This window comes from Astyanax mexicanus, chromosome 7, assembly GCF_023375975.1.
Source record: "Astyanax mexicanus isolate ESR-SI-001 chromosome 7, AstMex3_surface, whole genome shotgun sequence".
In the NCBI taxonomy this organism is placed as follows: Eukaryota; Metazoa; Chordata; class Actinopteri; order Characiformes; family Acestrorhamphidae; genus Astyanax; species Astyanax mexicanus.
The window spans coordinates 32,410,687-32,432,933 of NC_064414.1; the positions used below are offsets into that span (position 1 = coordinate 32,410,687).

At 36.8% G+C, this 22,247-nt stretch overlaps 1 protein-coding gene across 1 annotated transcript in view; it reads right to left on the bottom strand.

Moving 5' to 3' along the window:
- golga7bb (golgin A7 family, member Bb) overlaps nucleotides 1-21,664 on the bottom strand; it is a 33,778-nt gene extending 12,114 nt beyond the window's left edge. Inside the window, exons 1-2 of the mRNA XM_007240382.3 lie at nucleotides 21,556-21,664; nucleotides 1,078-1,203 (exon numbers count right to left, since the gene is read on the bottom strand). Of these exons, the coding sequence (XP_007240444.2) occupies nucleotides 1,078-1,203; nucleotides 21,556-21,567 (138 nt within the window). The 5' untranslated portion in view covers nucleotides 21,568-21,664. The remainder of the gene's footprint in view (nucleotides 1-1,077; nucleotides 1,204-21,555) is intronic.
- Between the last annotated feature and the right edge of the window lie 583 nt (nucleotides 21,665-22,247).

The following is a 22,247-nucleotide window of genomic DNA, read 5'->3' on the forward strand; positions in this document are numbered from 1 at the left end:
GAACATCTTAGCAATCATGTAGTAAAGTGTTAAACCAAACAAAATACTGTGTAAAGCATTCAGGTTGCTCTTATCTAGGGTTGCGGTTTCTGAGGCTGGTAACACTGATGAACCTATCCTGTGCAACAGAGGTAATCTTGCTCTTCCTTTCTATCCTGGTGTGGTCCTGATGAGACCCAGTTTTATCATAACATTTTAATGGTCTTTGCGACTATTCTTTTCTTTACTTAGTTGAATAGTAATTTTCATAATATTGATTAGAACGTTACTCAAATAGAGCTACTCACTGTATACCACCAACTCTACCTCTTCACAACGTCATAACTGATGCTCTCAAACACATTAAGAGGACAAGAAACGTAAGTAAATAACTATTGACAATTTCAGCACAGCTGTTAACTGAAAGCCATTCCAGGTGACTCTACCTCATAAACAGCTGACTGAGGAAATCCAGAATTTTAATAATTCCATATGTTTTCTTTATAGTTTGGATAGCGTTAGTGTTTTTCGACAATGCAGAAAATTCAGCAAAGTTTGGATTACTTTTCCTCAAGAAATGTGTAGTTTAATTTGTGCCATTTTTCCACTTGATATAATGAAAATCTGGCTGTTGTTCTTTACATTATATCAAAATTCCATGATAAATGGAACAATAGTCATGCTTAAAACCATTTTATCATAAATTCCATTGAAAATTAACAGATTTTTCTCCTTCTGCTCGATCATTAATAATTAATCTTCCGGAAAGAAAGGAGTCACTTAAGAATAGCGTTTACTGCCTCATTAAGACATTGAAAAAACAGGGCATTTATTGAGGTCAACTGTTCATGTATATAACTGTAGATAATGTAATGCATTAATAATCTAGCCCTAAAAGGTCTGTTTCTCTTTTTCTCTTGTTTTATTTCCTTTCTTCATCTATATATAGATAATTCTAGGCTTGACAGTGGCTCTTTTTGATTAGTGCACTCTTGCAGTCTTACTAAGCTTAGAGGCTTGGACTCAGATCTTAGAACAGCTGCTATACGGTATAAATAAATTAGAATTTAAACTCAGTAACCGTTAAGATCTACTCACTCTGCTGTCCAGCTCTGCTGGAAACTTGGTGTGGAATCTGCACAGGGTGCCCTCACTGTAGTCCCTCTGGATGAACACCTTGGTGGCCAGTGATGCAGTGTGCCTGAGATCTTGAAGGTTATGGAACTGCAACATACAAATTCATTAGGTTAATATACAAGGATATAAGTCGTAAGTCATACAAACTCAAAGTCATGCTATTAATATTTTTAATTTAATTCATAATAACATATATTATTAAACACCTAAACACACTTTGAGGAGAGCACTAACAGTCTATTTGTATTACAACAGCTAATAGACACCCTCACTGCTTAGTATGTTAGTACAGTAATAAGGGAAAAAGTGGGTGGTCCTATATACTTATAGAGAGTGAAACCAAGTATGTTCTCTTTGTAACACTTTACAATAAGGGTCACAAATAACAGTACACACAACCATAATAAAAATAGTTAAACAGTTATGCAATGCCTAAATTATTTAATACTTGATACTAGTTAAGAAATGATTAACAAAGTTGTTATTACTACATTTTAATGCTTAAATATGTTGGAAATAATAATGCATTAAGACAATACCTAAAAAATGCTGTTATGACAGTGTAATGTAATAATTACTTTTTGTAGTACGAAATGTTAACTAATGTACCCTAATGTTCTCTTAGTGTAGGGCACTGAGGGGTTCAGCAGGCTAAGTGCTGCCACTATGATCAGGCGATCGCTGGTTGGAATCCCTAGTCATGCAGCTTGCCATCAGCTGCCGAAGCCCTGAGAGAGCACACTTGGGTAGATGGTGCTTTTCCCCCTCATCACTCCTAGGGTGATGTTGATCAGCACAAGACGTCTGTGAGCTGATGTATCAGGAACCGAGTTGCTGTGCTTTCCTCCGAGTGTGCTGTGATGCTACTCAGTAATGCTACATCAGCAGCAGCTCGAAAAGAGGCGGTCAGAAGAGGCACAGAAGTGATGGGAGATATAAGTTTACATAGGTAGTTCAAAATATAAAATATAAAAAAAAAGAAGAAAAAAAAGGTTCCTTAGTGTAAAGTGTTTCTTTTCACTTCTGGACTCTTTTCTGTCCCATGACATTTGGCACATTGATGAAAGCACTATCATTATTATTTTGTTATTAAAATGTCAAATCATGCAAAAGCACACAAATACGTAATATATAATATATATTTTTCTTCACAATTTTAGAATCTCCATATTTACGCATCTTAAAAAGAAAAAGGCCAACAGCATTTTAACTATTTTAAACTGCAAGTTAAAATGATTACGCAGTGTTTCTTTTCATTACACAATATTATAAGGGCTTCTGAGGTAAAACGATTTTCAAATACATGTAAATATTAACATGAAGTCAGGCCCATTAACAGGACAGAGCATAAATCACAGAAATGAAAGCCAAAAGCACTCACTGAGTTGTTATAGAAGTATGTATGCAAAAACAATCTGCATAAGCTCTGGAACTGAAACGATTTCAATTCAAAGAATCAGCAACACTTATGGGAAACTAAAGAAATCTGATATTTCCACTGGGCCGCCATTCGAGCTAATGTGGCCATTTGCCACTGTATGCTTTTCACTCGCTCTTTCTAATAGACAGCACAGGTGGTGGCCAAGCGGAAATAGTTCAATACTGAATTACTCTAACAACAGTGGCTGCAGGCAAGTGATCCATTTCCTAAAATTCCTTCTTCAAACAACATTACAATGTTGAATAATTACATGAATTAGGTACAAGCTCTCCCTGGACTCCCAGCTTTAGAGGAGTGTCACAGTACTCCCCTGCAACAATAATGAGCAGCGCACCTCTTACGAGCTGTATCAAAATCATATTTAATGAGAAGATGCATATAGTATATATATATGCAGCCCATTAATACAGAGGGATTAAACAAATGTATATTTTCAAAGGCCATCTAATACCCATTATCCTATCAGTAAGTTTCAATCAGAAACACCTGAAAAATGTTTGTGTTACCAGCAGATAAGTAATATATACAGAGTATTCAGATCCACATTTTGTTAACGCTGACATTAGTTAACCCTAATGTTCATTTATCAGAAACAGCAATGGTGTTCCCGGGTCAGTTTGACACTGTGCATGTTTATATATTCAAAAGATGTCTGAAAAAAAAAAAAATTCATTAATAACTCCTTCTAATTATGACATTAATATTTAGTGCAATAATGTTCCTTATCCCTAACAGGTAATGCTTTAATTAGGTCAATTAACTCGTTTTTAATTAAAAAAATATATAATAATTAATAAAATATTATATGTTGATTACACTAATTAAGGCTGAAAAAATACTTTTAACTATTTTTTCAAGATCTTAAAACTTTAAAAAGGATCAATTTGACCCAGAATATAACAAGAGGGTTAAAAAAAACGCTTCTCTCATAAATTTCACAAGTCAAAAATAGCATTCTTTCCTGTATTTTCTGTATATAGAGTCCTAATTACAGAGTATTTACAAGGAATAAGTAGAATTCTAAATACCTTTGTATAACAGACATAAAACCTACCAAGCTATTTTTTACCTGTTTGTTTATTTGATTTTACAATATATTTTAGGTCATTCAGATATGCTACAATATGATGTGTTTATGAGATGTCCATCCAATCTGGATCAAATATATTATTGTAGCATTAATTCAAAACAGAAAAAAATGGAACTGGAAGTAGTTCTTTCACTAAACGGTGGACCACCGATGGAGACTCTTATCCACCATCTAACCCAACACCAAGAGGGTGACTAAACCTCCACCAGCAGGACACAATATCAAAACAGTTATCAGGCCAGAATTGTTGTTTTTTTTCAGCTCATTAGTTTATTTGATGGCTTATTGCTGAGAAAAAAAAGAAATATATATATATATTGGCAACCAACCAATAAGCTCATTAATGTTTTGACATGGAATTAAGCAGAACAATCATTTTACATTTAGTGAATATTTACTCATATTAGATATTAGTCTTAGTCTTTCAACATTTCGACCCAATTATAGTACATAATAATGACAGTATTTTATTTCTCCCAGTCATTAAATTGAGCGTTTCTATAATCTCGAATTACTTTCAAACACACCCAAAAAAACTCGACAAAAAAACACTAAAAGAATTAAATAGATTAGTCAGAAACACAGTTTTAGATTACAGTAGCTGCTGCTCAAGTCTTTTCTTGTTAAAATAAAGAACGTCCTTGTTGTTCTAATTATATTGTACAAAAGAGAGCAAGGCTATAAATAGAGAAGCTATATTAGTCCTTTCCTCGTCGTCTTATATGTTATTAATAGGACTGCCTACAACTACTATTCCTCAGCTCAACACTTTGGCTTGGAGCACTCAACGGCTTTCTGAACTCCTGCCAAGAACATATCCCTGACTTTGTGAAACTGCTGTGAAATTGTTTCATGGGTCGACAGAGAGCTTATCAAAAGCTGCGTTATTTAGCTTGATTTCTCACCTTGTCCCTTTATTTTCTCACTAATCCAGGGGGCAGAATTCACACTACAAACAAATCAGTCTTTCAATAGGCGAACCTCACAGTCAGACATACAGCACTGAGTCCTTTTCCAAAGACGTGACCCCATTAAGGTAATTGCTGCACAGAGATTGGATGCTAAATACAGCATCAGTTTACTGCTAATGTTTTACGACTAAGTTTATAGTCTAACAGAAAGGACATCAGTGCTGAGTCATTCTATAGAAATGACCTTTTCTGTGTTCCTTGCCTTTACAGAAAGGGACATCTGCTCGTTTAATATTTCTTCCAAAATCAAGAGCTTTCTGTTTGATTCTGGAGCAATGCTGTGGAGATTTAATGCTTTCAGTGTCAAGATTGTTAGTGAAGTAAGAATGTTGAGTGATCATTGCAAATTTATTGAATATTGCACCATTACATTTTGTTAATAAAATCTAAAAATGGAATAATTACTATTAATAAATAATTACTATAAAATTGTCAGGCTTTCTCTTGCTTCTGGCAAATCTAGTGATTACAGCTCTCATACTCCTCATGTACGTCACATTGCACTCATCAGTAATTGTGAACAGTTTCCAGACTTAACTTACCTTGGAATACTAATCTGTTTTGCATGTGACTCATTACAAACTGTCTATTTAAACCTGTTTGTCTTGCTTTGCAAAGTATTGCCAATCCCTGCACATCTATATACTTTCTCCCTATTGTATTTTCCCCTTGGATTTGTTAGTCATTTGCACCACCGTTTGTACTGCCATCATTGTTATGCCATCATTGTTTACAAGCACGCACCTCTTCTATCCCTCCCTCCTCTAAAGTGTCCCTAAAGTGACACTTTTGAATGGATTCCTATGGGAAAATATTTAAACATAAAAACGCATGTTGTACGAAAACCGTATCATTCCAAAAACCACAAGCAACGTAAGTCAATATAAATCCTGCTAAATTCCATGTTTCCACATCCAAATCTGTGCAAGGAGTAGCATTTAAAAAAAAAAGAATAATAGGAAAATAATAACAAGAATATTAAGAAGAACAGTAAGTTGGCTTTTCTAAACTAACAACAACAACAACAAAAAAAAAACGGTAAGGTAAGGGTAAGAAATCCTGCTGTACGTACGAGACATATATTGGCATCATATTTGATTTTATTTCCACTGCTGTGATGCTGGTGCCAGAATGTAGCTTCTGCATCTTTAATCCGCACTAAAAAATTAAAACAAGAAATTGTTTCATAAGAAGCCCACTTTAGCTTCATACAATGGGAGCGGAAACAATTTTAACATAGTTGAGCATAAAAATTAGGCACAGCAAGCAAATAAATGAAAGAAAAACTACTTCTCATGATTACTTGTTAGATTTGGGCTCCATTGACTGTTTACGGGACAAGAGTTTTCTTTTTTTTATTACAAAGTGTGGGGAAGAAAAACAGTCATAAAAGTTTGATCCAGCTCACAACAACACAAATTAAGCTCAGGAAAAAGTGTACTTTGGAACTAAAATGAATAGTATGAAGAGTTTGAGCAGTTTAATAAAAAGTGAAAAAAGTCATGAAAACAGAAAGTTGTAAAGGAAGGATGGTGTGTTTTTCCATAGCTTTACAGAAAATACTATATTATGCTGATAAAATACAGTTATTTTACTGTTACAGTATATTACAGTGACTTAATTTACATGTGATCTGTTATTATTTAACACTATACAATTTGATACATACTATATGATAATGTTTTTAAATCTACAGCTCTTTAATTTTACTAAATTGAAAACTTCTGGAATATAATCAAGAGGAAGATGTACGGTCACAAGCCATCAAACCAAAATGAACTGCTTGAAGTTTTGCACCAGGAGTGGCATAAAGGTATTCAAAAGCAGTGTGTAAGACTGGTGGAGGAGAACATGCCAAGATGCATGAAAACTGGATGCAAGTGATTTAAAACCAGGGTTATTCCACCAAATATTGATTTTTGAACTCTTAAAACTTTATGAATATGAACTTTTTTTTTCTTTTGCATTATTTGAGGTCTGAAAGCTCTGCATCTTTTTTTTGTTCTGTCAGCCATTTCTCATTCTCTGCAAATAAATGCTCTAAATGACAATATTTTATTTGGAATTTGGGAGAAATATTGTCCGTAGTTTATAGAATAAAACAAGAATGTTCATTTTACCCAAACATCTACCTATAAATCATCTACCTATATCAGAGAAACTGATTCATTAATTCTAGTTCATTCATTATAGTGCAGATACCAGTCATGCTGTATGAAGTAACCAGGTGTAATCGAGGTCTACATGGAGAGTCACAGTCAGGTTACTGTACTGTAATTAAGGTGTATGAAGCTTAATTAGTCTGCACTGTTGCTATGAGAAACATCAAAGCTAACGAGACCAGGCTAATTAGACTTACACTTTGATCTGCGGAGATGATCCTCAGAGAGATAACAGCTATGATCAGAACACAGTGTGGGGAGCAGAACATTAATGTGAATCTCAGCAGGTCACATGACTGTTTAAGGCCGGTATTGAAATCAGAATGCCTGGAAGTCAGCAGGTGCTATGCGGTAGAAGACCACCCATTTACAGAGCAGTTAAACCTGAATTAAAGACGGCATTGTTGCACTGAGTGAGCCCAGCTTCAGGCCAGATCAGGAGGAAATGGCTCAAACACCACATTCCTCACTCAGGGCTGTGAGTATTATCCATCGTAAGGATTTCCCCTCAGAATGATGTATTCCCTGCAGAGTTACTGTAAAACGGTTCAGGCCTGTCCAGCTGAAAGTTTAGAAGGCACCGGGCTGCCAGCACTGAGAAGCAGTTTGTGTTAAGTAGCAGGGAAGCTCTGTAGAGGCATGTGAGGAGGAGTGATGGGCTACAGCAGACACTCCAAAGCATGCAGAGCACTTCCTTACTCTTCCTTTAGACAAGAATAAGAAGGATTCACTCATTTTAAACAGACGCCATGATGATTCTGCACTTTTACTCCTTCCTCTCTGGTTACTTCACGTGAAAAAAGTTCAAGGATATGGCCTCCCAGAGAGAGAAAGTAAGAAACGGTACAATTTTAATATAAAACTTCAATATAAAGGTTATATTGGCAGTGAACAGTTGTTAGACAGCATAGACAAACTCTTTCCAGGCATCAACTATTATAAAGTTATGGGATATCGTTTGTACATACACTGCCACCAAAAAAAGGTCACACACTCTAATATTTTATGAGACCGCCTTTAGCTTTTGATTGCAATGTTTTGATAAGCTTCTGCAATGTCACAAGATTTATTTCAATCCAGTGTTGCATAAATTTTTCACCAAGATCTTGCAGCATTGATGATGGTAGAGTCTGACCCCTGCACAAAGTCTCCAGAACATCCCAAAGATTCTCAATGGGGTTAAGGTCTGGTCTCTTTGGTGAACTTTCTCAGTCCATGTGGGAAAATGATGATCTCATGCTCCCTGAACCACTCTCACCAATTCCAACCCTAATGAATTCTGACATTTTTATCTTGGAATATGCCCCTGCGATCAAGAAAGAAAAAAACAATGATTTTTTGAGCGCATACTTTTGCTGAACCTAGACCTGACCACCTGCAGCAACTCCAGATCATTTTCTTCGTTAAATCCAGGTGGTGCCTTTCTTTGGCCAGTCAGTGCATAATTAAAATACTATCATAACTAAACTATGGAACTTAACAAGATCTCAGTTATGTTAAAGCCTTATTAAAATTATACTATTATACATATGACAAAAAGTTAGGTAATGTTAATACAGCAGGCAAAAATCCAGGTTTTTCCTGCATATTTCACACAGATGTGTTCTCTGTGCTGCAGTGTGAATGGCAAAAACACACCATTTCTGCCATTTCCTATTCCAACTTGGACCATTTTCATAAGTGGTTTTGAAATCCGATCTGATCCGATATCTGATATGGGGCAATGTGAGCCAGATCAAATTTCATGCCTGTGACCTGCTCAATTAAATGTAGGAGAGAGGTGTCAGTAAAATGTAGGAGAGAGGTCACAGTAAAAAGACAAAAGTGTAAACAGCATAAACAACTGCATGAAGTATTAGATGTTTGCCCATTTTATTGTCCACATTTTTCTCTTTCTGTATGAGAAAATGATCCATTAGTTTTATTTCAAGTATCATGTAGACCTTGAACCATAATGTTTAACTTTTGTCACACAAACAATTCTTACACAATTGGCAACTAAACAGGAAACCAAAAACTCTCTAACTTACTCAATAAGTCAGTGTAAAATTATTTTAATAAAGTAACTTTCGAGAATTTCTAGTGACTCTTTTCGAACTTCAGCATGGAATTTTGACACAGTGTAAAGGTTATTGTCCAAAACTGAAAAACAATAAAAAATGTGTTTATTATAGTAAAAATATTAAGAATATTAAGAATATCTGTGAAAATCAGTGTCTGATCTATATGAAGTATTAATGTCTGTAAAGGCGTTTCTTTTTTTATTTCTAATTTTCTCCCCTTTTTTGTCCAATTTAGCTAGGCCAATTGTCCCACCCATTCAGCTGCTACTCAGTTGTGTATCCTCCATCACTAGTGATGCCACAAAACAAGGAGGGCACATCTGCACCGCCTCTTTTCAAACTGCTGCTGATGCAGCATTGCCAAGTAGCATCACAGCGCGCTCGGAGGAAAGCGCAGCGATGGCAAGCTGCATGACGGGGATTCGAACCAGCGGTCTCCAGATCTTATTAGCAGCACTTAGCCCCTTTAAACACCGTAGCGCCTCTATACTGTCGATTCTCTAAGCTGTTACATGAAAGAATCTCCTGTGTAACCTGCATGTGTAACCTGTGTACGTGTCGTATAGGATGCATATGACTGTTCCAGCCTCTTAAAGGCCAGCAGGATGTATAACAGGATATAAATGCTGCCAAAGCTGTGGGACCACACATGACTAACCAGTCACTTTCAACAAATGACTTCCAGATAATTTTAGCTCTGACTGATTGTGAAAGCCTTTAGCTACAGTGTATACTGCAGTGGCACTGTTTTCTGTCTGCTGTCCTTATGCCTGTGGCCTTCTTCCCTCTCTCTCTCTCTCTCTCTCTCTCTCTCTCTCTTTTTCTCTCTCTCCCTTCCAGAGTCACACTGGCTCGCCCGCTTCTGTCTCCCTCAGCTTCACTTGTTTCTGGTTAGCTGAAAATCAGCATGACATCTCGCTTAGTTTTGTCATTTTGATTTGTAAAAGACCTGGAGAAAGAATATATATGTAGTGTGACAATTACAATTCAAGTTCATCTGTACAGCAGCACCACAGAAGGAAAACTGCTCCTGCAGTAAAGCCAGTGCCATTAAATAGAGCCCACATTATCCAGACCGCAGCAGTTCCTGCCTTGTGGGTCTAGTAGGAGGTTCTGCAGCATCAATTTGCTGATCACAAGATTTCAAAACAGCTTTTCCCTCAAGCAGAACACATTATAAACACCAAGTAACACTTACTGCCTCCACACAAATTTAATTTGAAAGAAAAATGGTCATATTATGTACTTTATTCCTTCTGTCATGCAGATTAATTAAGCAATAATACATGAGAGGCGGTGCTATATCGTGTAATATTGGCACTGCTGTGCTGCGGTCGTAGGCACGTACCACAGTCTGAAAATCACTGCTATAGTATATACATCTACTGACCACCATACCAAAGCACCAAAACCACAGGACAGCATTGATACCAGCATTATAGTGGCATAGTGGCATAGTAGAGTACGTAAGAATGCTGCACTGTAAAACCCAATAAGTTCACTAAACTCAAAACTTTTGTCGTAATCGATTAACTATGAATTTTTAAGGACTTCCAGAGGTGTTTAGCACTTGTTGGCACCTTTGCCTTCACTCTGTGATCCAGCTCACGCCACATTATCTGGATTGGGTTCAGGTCCAGTGACTGTGGAGGCCAGGTCATTTTTTTTAAGTACATACTGTAAAACTCCACATGTGTTCATTCATAGTTTTGATGCCTTCAGTGAGAATCTATAATGTAAATAGTCATGAAAATAAAGAAAACACATTGAATGAGAAGGTGTGTCCAAACCCTTAGCCTGTACTGTATATTTTAAATGAATGATTTTCCTAAAATTATATATATATATATATATATATATATATATATATATATATATATATATATATATATATATATATATATTATTTATAATTGTTTTACTTTGGTTTTAGTAAGAACTAAATAATCCATGTAGATTCAGCCAACTTAACCACAACACAAAATATATGATAGTATATTATATATTTTTGTTATATCAATCACTTTTCATAATAATTGTAATAAATACAAATAATTTTGTAATAAATACAAAATTTGGATTTGTATTTAGCCTCTTTTTTGATTTCATTTAATTAATTCGTTTTTAAATAGTTAAAGTAAAGTAGATAAACAAAAAAAAAAATACTATGAAGAGTGAACAGTATTGAGAGCACAGCCAATACAGAGTTATTGTAGCAGCACAGAAAATGATGCTTGTTCTTACAGCCAACAACACAGATGCCAAGCAGTTAATTATGATATATGAACTAAAATGAAGTTTACCTAAGGTAGCCCGGAGGGGAATAACTACACAATGACGATGAGTGTCAGAAACTGTATCCAAATATAATGTGTCAGAAGCCAATGAAAAAGACTAAACTGGCAACAGACTAAACTAAGATATTATAAGTTGATTCAACTCAAAGATCTCTGTTTTGAATGTATATGTTTATGTAAAACAGGCTTAATTTAGAGTTTAGACAAATAGTGGGTTTAAAGTGTGGCATGAGCCTCACGGCTCACTGAGTTAAAAATAGTCCACCAAGCAAAAAGTATAAAAATATTCAGCCAGCACTGGACCTGAGGTCAGATACTGACTAATGACAAAGTGCTGCAGGAGTGACATGAATTATGAATGAAAAATAACAGAGCTAAACTCTCCAGCTGGGGTCCGCGGTACATTTACGAAGCAGGTGTTTCTAGTGGTGGCCAAGTGGCCAGTAAGTGTATAAAAAGTAAAAAAAAAAAAACAGCTTGAGTGCACCATACCCTGAATTAGCCAAGAAAACAGACTATAAAAAGAAACAACCAGGAAAGAAGTCTACTGAGAGGAGATCCCAGAGGTGGAGGTGTAAGCCAGTGAATTTAAAAACCCCAGCATGAGTGTTTCATACCCGAGCAGAACAAACATTCCTCCAAATACCAGGATATCAACCTCAGACTAAGGCTTAAATCTGTGTGTGAATGGTTGATCAGATATGGTGGTTCATTATGATACTGTGACTGATCATCATATTCAGAGACCTCAGTCTTAATTCTCTAAAGGTAAAATGCTGAAATGCTGCAGGTGCCCATAAACCCCAGCTGAAATGTGCACCTAGTGAGCTGACATAGGCAAGAACTATCTCCAGAGACTGAGGTAATCCTTGGCTGACATGACTGTAGCTGTTATTATTGTTATTGTAAGACAAGGAGATAGGAGATCATACAAATAGAAGTAAAAAAAAAAGACTATAAAAATGACAATATATTTTTTATATATTTTTAATATTTTCAAATCAACCTTCCACTCGGTAAAACATTGAGGGTACCCCTCATTTTCTATGTAGCCGAGCCTTTACAAAATTAAAGGGACTGAAAAATAAGTTAAAATGATAAAACAAGCAAACAATATACGATTTAATTAAGAAGAAATAAAATAATTCAGAATAAAAGGATATGGAGACAGGCTAAAATATAAAACAATAAAACAAAGTAAAATAAATAATTAGAATAGTAAAATATAAACACAATTTAAAAAAGAATAGAAATAATTAAAAAAAGGTAATTGATGGAACTAAAATAAATAAATAATAATAAGTATAAAAAATAAAAGGACAAAATAAATAAAAATAAAAAGATAAAAAAGGTAACTAAACCAGTAAGTAAAACCAGTAACTAAACAAATAAAGAGATGAAATAAATAAAAAGACAAAACATAAAATTAGATAAATAAAAAAAAACGAAATAAATAAAATAAATAAAAGGGTAAAAGGAAAACTCAACTAAAACAGTAACAGGCTGTCTGAAGGTGGTTAGAGACTACACATGCATATTTTACAGGCCAGTGTAGTGTTCTTTATTTTTATTTTTTTTCAATGGGATGTGGCAAAAGTCATGGGATGAGATACTACTTTAGTTCCAGCCCCAACGAATAAAATGACATTATATCATACAAAAGACAAAAAAAAGATCTACTAGTTAGAATAAATCTGTAACATGATTGAATGGAAGCAACCTAAACTTCACTATTGGGTTTCACGAGGGGTAACTGAGGTCAGCATACTGAGCATGACCGAGTTTTCTTTATGAGTCTGACTCTGCAAATTTAAGAGAGATTATTAAAATTAATGCCTGGAATTTTAATGCATATTCATAGATGTACTGCATATGTATAGGTGCTATTGCTCTTTGGCCTTTTTGTCTTTGTGTGTAAGTATTAGAGCATTATCAAAATGTGCTGAATTGTAAAACCTTAAGGTCACCAAGGCTTGGCTCATACTCAGCTTTCTCAGCTGATCGGCCAATCATCCATCTGATCCTGTTTTCCACAACGTCTGTTTTGCGCTGTGGGACAGAAGGCAGAAATCTCATTGGCCTTTTTCCAGTTTGATCTTTCTTCTTGCTGTTTTGCTTTCTAATTGCTTTGCTCTTTTGTCTCTGTTCTTTTGTGTATCATCATCATTTGGAATGCAAACTACAAGACAACTAACAGCATATTCTCCTGTGTAACACCACCTACTTAAATGCAGCAATGACAAACGACAGCCACCATCATGTTTCAGTTGTCTAAGCAACAGCACTCCCCCTTTTACTGCAGAGGATTTTAGAATGAGAGAGATACAAAGCCTTACGTTCTGTAGTGAAGAAATGCAACACGGTTATGCTACGGAAATAATGCATAGACCATTTGAAATCTCCGCTTCTGAGTGGCTGTTGGTGTTAAATATAGTATACTTTTGGAATATAATCAAGATGAAGATGGATGATCACAAGCCATCAAACCAAGCTGAACTGCTTGAATTTTTGCACCAGGAGGGGCATAGAGTTATCCAAAAGCAGTGTGTAAGACTGGTGGAGGAGAATATGGCAAGATGCATAAAAAACGTGATTAAAAAACAGGGTTATTCCACCAAATATTGATTTCTGATTTATGAATATGAAATTGATTTCTTTGCATTATTTGAGGTCTGAAAGCTCTGCATCGTTTTTGTTATTTCAGCCATTTCTCATTTCCTGCAAATAAATGCTTTAAATGACAATATTTTTATTTTGAATTTGGGAGAAATGTTGTCCATAGTTTATCAAATAAAACAACAATGTTCATTATATATATACCTATAAATAGCAAAATCAGATAAACTGATTCAGAAACTAAACTGGTCTCTAAATGTTTTCAGAGCTCTATATATTTATACACCTGTATGACACAAATACATTACTTTTTGCTATTTTTGTTTGTGTTTCTTTAACCCGAACTAATACGATTTTTACAATACTTCATTATTTCTTGTAGAAACTATATATTTCCTTTGTGTTTAAACATCCACAGTGACCACTCTAAGAGCATGTTACATTCCTCTTAGCAACCCTGATAACAAACTGTTCCCTACTGATCCTAGTGACCTGATTTTTAAGATTGTTTACACCTGTTACCTATTTAGGCTCTATATAAATAGCCTTTCAGTTTGTACACACCTTTGCAAAGTATTGCCAACATACCCACAGTTGCATGCTGTGTGTTTTCTGTCTGTCTAGAGTCTTCATTTCTTGTGTACTCTCATTATTTTGGATGATCAGCTGCCGTTAGATGTATTTTTGGTTTGGTTTTGACCTTTGCTAAAGTTCAACAGGATTAACTCTGACTTGGCTATGTCTGTTCTGTTTACTTTTGGTTTCCTGTGGTGCTTGACGCCCTGGCCCTTTTTTATTAAACAATAAACAATATTTTACATTTTCAAAAATCTGATTAGTCTGTTGTGTGCAACATCATGATTAACTGAAGTGTACTTTTTTTTTTTAATACACTGTCTTCCATTTTTTTCCCAATTTAGCTAGGCCAAGTGTCCCACCCATTCAGCTGCTACTCAGCTGTATATCCCCCATCACAAGTGATGGTGAACAACACAAGGAGGGTGAAGACTTGCATATGCCTCCTCCGACTTATGTGAAGTCAGCCACCACCTCTTTTTCAACTGCTGCTGATGTATGCAGCATTGCCGAGTAGCATCACAGCAAGCTTGAAGGAAATCGCAGCGACTCAGTTCCAATACAACAGCTCACAGGCGCCTTGTGCCGATTGACATCACACTATGAGTGATGAGGTGAAAGAGCACCATCTACCCACCCAGAGAGAGAAATACCAACTGTGCTCTCTCAGGGCTGCGGCAGCTGATGGCAAGCTGCATAACCGGGATTCGAATCAGCAATTTCCCAATCATAGTGGCAGGGCTTTAGACCACTGGACCACTTTGTGCCCATTATTTAAAGTGTATTGACCTTTAATTTGGATGCAACAGATACTGTTGCAAAAAAAAAAAGAGGTACAAGTTTCTACAGAAAACATACTGAGATGTTTTTGGGAAAATAAAATCCCAGAGAGAGAGAGAGAGTGCTGTTTGAAATGACATGTATAATTAATCAGATGCTGGCATGCAACCAGAGAGGACTGTATGTGTGTGGATATGTGTGTGTGTCTGTATGTGCACTACTATAAGGTCCTTATCAAGGAACTGCAACAAATCAATGGAGAAACCCTCAACATGCCGTGCTGGGTCTCCTGTGTGGATACAGTCATAGAGTGACGGCTCACAAAGAGGCTCAGGAGAGCAAACACCCTGCTGTAGCAACACTGTGCAAATACACACTACAGGATGGAGGGATTTCCAAAGTATTGTCTGAATAGATCAGCACAGAAACAGAGAGAGAGAGAGAGTGTGTAAAGAATTGGAATTAGCCACGGGAACAGAAGAATTAAAATAAGAAATACGAGGGACGAGGCTGAGAGGAGATTCTATAAGTAGAGCTGTAAGCCAGTGGAGAGGACACAGAGTCCTCCCAGTGCATTCCACTGAACGCTACATTAACCAGTGGACCCACGAAGGAAATCGCACGGAGCAAACAAATGATTCACTGAAATATGCACTAGCAATAATGAGATGCTGCTCTGCGGAACTAGAGGGAACAAGGTAGAGTTGGCTTCAGCAGAATGTAGGACAACAAGATCATAACACGCCTAGAGCGGCTGCATGACTGTAATGTTTATGACAGTTTACTGAAGATATGAATAATTTCAAAACAATTTTTGACTCGCTTTGAGTTAAGAGTGACCTTTACTGAGTGAACAAACTCAATCTGACAAACTGCTTACATAGAGCTACTACCATCTGCAATGTGGTGACATAGATAAGACAAGATCTCCAATGGAAAACATGGGAAATGTACCTCCATGTCTCTCTCAAATTAGAAGATATCGACATAAAATATGTGTGAATAATGTAATACAAATTACCCTTACTTGAAACAAAAAAGCATGCAAATATATATTATATGTTGTTCTTACCAATGCTCCAGTTTAATTAACTTTATTAACAATTAAGTCCATAATATTTTACTTAAGATGTACAGAAGTTGAACAATGAAACTGAAACACCTGTCATTTTAGTGTGGGAGGTTTCATGGCTAAATTGGAGCAGCCTGGTGGCCAATCTTCATTAATTGCACATTATTGCACCAGTAAGAGCAGAGTGTGAAGGTTCAATTAGCAGGGTAAGAGCACAGTTTTGCTCAAAATATTGCAATGCACACAACATTATGGGTGACATACCAGAGTTTAAAAGAGGACAAATTGTTGGTGCACGTCTTGCTGACACATCTGTGACCAAGACAGCAAGTCTTTGTGATGTATCAAGAGCCACGGTATCCAGGGTAATGTCAGCATACCACCAAGAAAGATGAATCGCACCCAAAAGGATTAACTGTGGATGCAAGAGGAAGCTGTCTGAAAGGGATGTTTGGGTGCTAACCCTGATTGTATCCAAAAAACATAAAACCATGGCTGCTCAAATCACAGCAGAATTCAATGTTTCCTCCAGAACTGTCTGTCAGGACAATACATTATTGTGGTCTAAAACCAGGTGTTTCAGTATCATTGTCCAACCCCTGCACCTCTGACTTAGTATTGACTTCTCAAAATAACAGTTTTAAACAGCTAAATCAATTCAAGTAAAATGTATTTTATACGTTGACATCTCTCAAATTCACAATTAAGACTAGTTGCTTACCGTATTTTACGGACTATAAGGTGCACCGCGTTAAAAGGTGCACTATCAATGAACGTCTGTTTTTTTTTGGTCTATTTTCATACAAATGGTGCCTCGAATTAAAAGGCACATTTTAAGCAACAATAGTAAGGAACAAGGGTGTCGTAGCACTTAGCGCTAGTAAATGCTGCCCGATAGAGCTAGACTGAGTGTTCCAGTAAGCCAGGGTGCTATCAGCGAACGGTTCATCCCACGTATCTTGTTTTAACATGGTATACACACAAACAACAGTCTGATATACAGTTGTGGTCAAAAGTTTACATACACTTGTAAAAAAACATAATGTTATGGCTGTCTTGAGTTTTCAATAAGTTCTACAACTCTTATTTTTCTGTGATAGAGTGATCGGAACACATACATGTTTGTCACAAAAAACAGTCATAAAATTTGGTTCTTTCATAAATTTATTATGGGTCTGCTGAAAATGTCACCAAATCTGCTGGGTCAAAAATATACATACAGCAACATTAGTATTTGGTTACATGTCCCTTGGCCATTTTCACGGCAACTAGGCGCTTTTGGTAGCCATCCACAAGCTCCTGGCAAGCTTCAGGTCGAATGTTTGACCACTCTTCTTGACAGAATTGGTGCAGTTCAGCTAAATGTGATGGTTTTCTTGCATGAACCCGTTTCTTTAGCACTGTCCACATGTTCTCAATGGGGTTTAAGTCAGGACTTTGGGAAGGCCATTCTAAAACCTTAATTATAGCCTGGTTTAGCCATTCCTTTACCACTTTTGATGTGTGTTTTGGGTCATTGTCTTGTTGGAACACCCAACTGCGCCCAAGACCCAACCTTCGGGCTGATGGTTTTAAGTTTTCCTGCAGAATTTGGAGGTAATCCTCCTTCTTCATTATCCCATTTACTTTCTGCAAAGAACCAGTTCCACTGGCAGCAAAACATCCCCAGAGCATAATACTACCACCACCATGCTTGACAGTAGGCATGGTGTTCCTGGGATTAAAGGCCTCACCTTTTCTCCTCCAAACATATTGCTGGGTGTTGTGGCCAAACAGCTCAATTTTTGTTTCGTCTGACCAGAGAACTTTCCTCCAGAAGGTTTTATCTTTGTCCATGTGATCAGCAGCAAACTTCAGCCGAGTCTTAAGGTGCCTTTTCTGGAGCAAGGGCTTCTTTCTTGCACGGCAGCCTCTCAGTCCATGGCGATGTAAAACACGCTTGACTGTGGAGACTGACACCTGTGTTCCATCAGCTTCCAAATCCTTGCAGACCTGCTTCTTGGTGATTCTTGGTTGACTCTTGACCATCCTGACCAATCTCCTCTCGGCAGCATGTGATAGCTTGCGTTTTCTTCCTGATCGTGGCAGTGACACAACTGTTCCATGCACTTTATACTTGCGTATAATTGTCTGCACAGTTGCTCTTGGGACCTGTAGCTGCTTTGAAATGGCTCCAAGTGACTTCCCTGACTTGTTCAAGTCAATAATTCGCTTTTTCAGATCCACACTGAGTTCCTTTGACTTTCCCATTGTAGCTTTTGTAGCTGAGTCTAATCACTGGGTCAAATGAGCCCTATTTAAATGGGCTCATGAGAAGTCAACAGCTGTAGTCAATCAGAATCACTTACAAGAAGTGAAGAGGCCATGACATGAAGCTAATTTGATTGACACAACTCGCTACATCACCAAAATTGACAAATTTTGTTGCTGTATGTATATTTTTGACCCAGCAGATTTGGTGACATTTTCAGCAGACCCATAATAAATTTATGAAAGAACCAAATTTTATGACTGTTTTTTGTGACAAACATGTATGTGTTCCGATCACTCTATCACAGAAAAATAAGAGTTGTAGAACTTATTGAAAACTCAAGACAGCCATAACATTATGTTTTTTTACAAGTGTATGTAAACTTTTGACCACAACTGTACTTACCTCTGAATGGTGAAAGAGTTAGTGCTGCAATTAATGGTTAGTGCTAATACTGATCCAGCCTCCAAGATGAAGAAAAACTTCACTGAAACTCCCTTATAATGCTTTCCTTCAGCGGAATGGTTTTACTGCTCTTTAAAACCAGATTTATGAATTCATTTATATGGTGCACCGGATTATAAGGCGCGTCCAATGGCATAATTCAACATTACACCAAATGTGGCCTCTAGCCAACATAAAGCCATACTTAGCATCAGGAAAATAGTTAACTTGTTCTTATAGTTCTAACGTAGCCTAAGATGGGTAGGGAAATGACCACACATTGATATTGGGTGTCAGGGACAGAAGGGCATGCCCAGTATGCAAATAGATGGTTCCAAGAGCCAATGAGAGTTAATTTACAATCTAAGGATCAATGTCTGGCAACTACAATACATGTAAATGCAATGCAAACTGACTGAGTTGTGACTAAGTTATACCAGTAAAGAAAAAAAAGCAAATAACTCCCTCATGAGTTCAAACATTTGATACAAAAAAGGAGACATTTAATGATATTTGAACACATTTAAAGATTGATTTTAACCTATTTGAAAGTACCAGCTATGGCTTTTCATGGCTTTTTATTAATGAAGACAGTGGAGGTGGGTTGCCATGCAATCCATGGAGGAGCCTAAAAATAACCCATGTTCATTGTTCACTAACTAGCTGATGACAGTATCAGATGGAATAACTGCTGAACATTGTTTAAAAATGATAGAATTACAGAAGGATATGCTCTATGAAAATGTCCATAATAAATCCATACAGGAGGCTTCTTAATTATTTTTTACTTGTGTGATATTTCCACCACCTGTTTCAGAGCGCCAGATTTGTAAAAAAAAAAAAAGGCGTATGAACTCTTTTGCTTAACATTAGACAAAAATAGCTTGTCTGCTTACACTGGTGATAGAAATTGAGTTTGTCTTACACACTTGTCTTAATTTCTGCATTGTAGATTAATAAAAACATCACCCAAAGTATGAAGACAAACAAAAGTGTTAAACAAACCAGAATATGTTTTATATTATAGCTTATAGCTGATGACAGCGTGCCATCAGCTTGATGAGGAATAATCACCTGGTATGGCTTTCAGTTAACAGCTGTGCTAAACTTGTCAAGAGTTGATTACTTGAATTTCTTGCTCCTCCTGATGTGTTTTAGGAGCATCAGTTGCCTTGTGAAGAGGCAGAGTTGGTATACATTGAATTGTCCTATTATTTCAAGAACTACTGAACAAAGCAAATAACAAGTACTTTAAGAAATGAAGGTCAGTCAGTCAGTAAAATTCCAAAGTATCCTCAAGTTCAGTCACAAAGACCATCAAAAATGTTATGATGAAACTGGCTCTCATCAGGATCTCCACAGGAAAGGAAGACCAAGTGTTACTTATCTGTTTCACAGGATAAGTGTTACCAGCTTCGGAAGTCTTTTGGTTTGTTTAACACTTTTAAGCTACTAAATGATTCCTTATGTGTTCCTTCATAGTCTGGATGACTTCATTATTTACTTATTCATTCATCTTTCTCTGCATCTTTAATGGTCAGGTCTTAGTGACACTGGCATGGTGGTGATGAAGGACTAATAAGGATGACCAACACCAACTGTGCAGCAACAGATCACAGAGCTTTTGTCTCTGACTTGTCTTTTTCGTACATCTACAAGGTGGAGCAGCTTGGTAGACGCATCTGACAGAGTGGACAGTGAGTGAACACAGTGTTTAAAAACTCCAGCAGCACTGCTGTGTCTGATTTACGCATAACACCACACCACACACTACATCATCAAAACATCATTACCATGTCCAAATAATAGCTGCTCTGTGGCGGTCCTGTGGGGTCATAAGCGTTAAAGAACAGGGTGAAATTAGGATGGAGAGAAGTGATGTGAGAACTGATGTAATGGACAGAAAACAAGAAACAAGAAGGTGGTCATGATTTTGTAGCTGGACTGTGTGTAAACATGAAAAACAAAGTGTGAAGAATGGGATGATGGATATGAAAGATGCCAAATACAAAAGTTCAGTTTTCTTAGTAGATACATAAAACCAAACTTAACACACTGTTCAGCTGTTTGACTCTGTTTCACTGTTTTAGTTGGAGGAACTGAAAATGATACTGTTGCTGGGAGGTGAGTAGATGAGGATGAAGGATGAAGTCTCTGTCCACGGTGCTGAATCCCATCAAAAACCTCTCTAATCCATCTGAATCTGTATTCTCTGACAGCAGCAGGAGCTGGAAATATGCCTTAAGATAAGATAACATACCTGTAAAACTGGCTACGTTACTGTAATCCCTGTGCTGAATTATAACCTGTGTTGGTCCGATAGAGAGAAAGCTCGGTCTGGAACATCTCGCTCTTCATCACTTTCCTTCACTGGTTCTCTGAGGGTATAAATGAGGTGGTGGTGGTGAAGCAGAGTGTGCTGTGTGGTGTTGATTCAGATCTGCAGCAGGAGTCTGGGAGGACAGTGTGTTCAGCAGCTCCACTTTCTCACTAACTTCATATTAAACCACGATGAGCAGAACTCTGAGGTCTTACAGCTCACCTGCTCGCTCACACTCTTCTCACCACAAGCTCAGAAAGGAAAGAGAGAGTGTGTGTGTGAGTGTTTATGAGAGAGATAGAGAAGCAGATAGAGAGAATGAAAGAGAGAGGTACATGATAAATGTTGTCTCTTACCTCTGTCGCCATGTTGCTATGAGACGCGGGAGGATGTGTCCCGGTGCTGAAATCGTCTCCACTCGCGGGACAATAGCAGATCTGCGGGAGAGAGGGAGGGACGAGCCGCATGCTGAGGGAGGAGGAGGAGGAGGAGGAGGAAGCCACGAGCGCAGCTTTAACCATCAGAATTTCATGCACAGAAAACAGTAATTTTCCTAGATCCTAAATTCATATATATATATATATATATATATATATATATATATATATATATATATATATATATATATACAGCTCTGGAAAAACTGGAGACCATCTAAAATTATGAGTTTTTTAGATTTTACCAAATTGAAAACCTCAAGAGGAAGACAGATGATCACGAGCCATCAAACCAAGCTGAACTGTTTGAATTTTTGCCCCAGGAGTGGCATAAATTATTCAAAAGCAGTGTGTAAGACGGGTGGAGGTGAACACAAAACAGGGTTATTCCACCAAATATTGATTTCTGAACTCTTAAAACTTTGTGAATATGAACTTATTTTCTTTACATTATTTGAGGTCTGAAAGCTCTGCATCTTTTTTGTTATTTCAGCAATTTCTCATTTTTTGCTAATAAATGCTCTAAATTATAATATTTTTATTTGGAATTTGAGAGAAATGTTCTCTGTAGAATAAAACAACAATGTTTATCATTTTACACAAACATATAC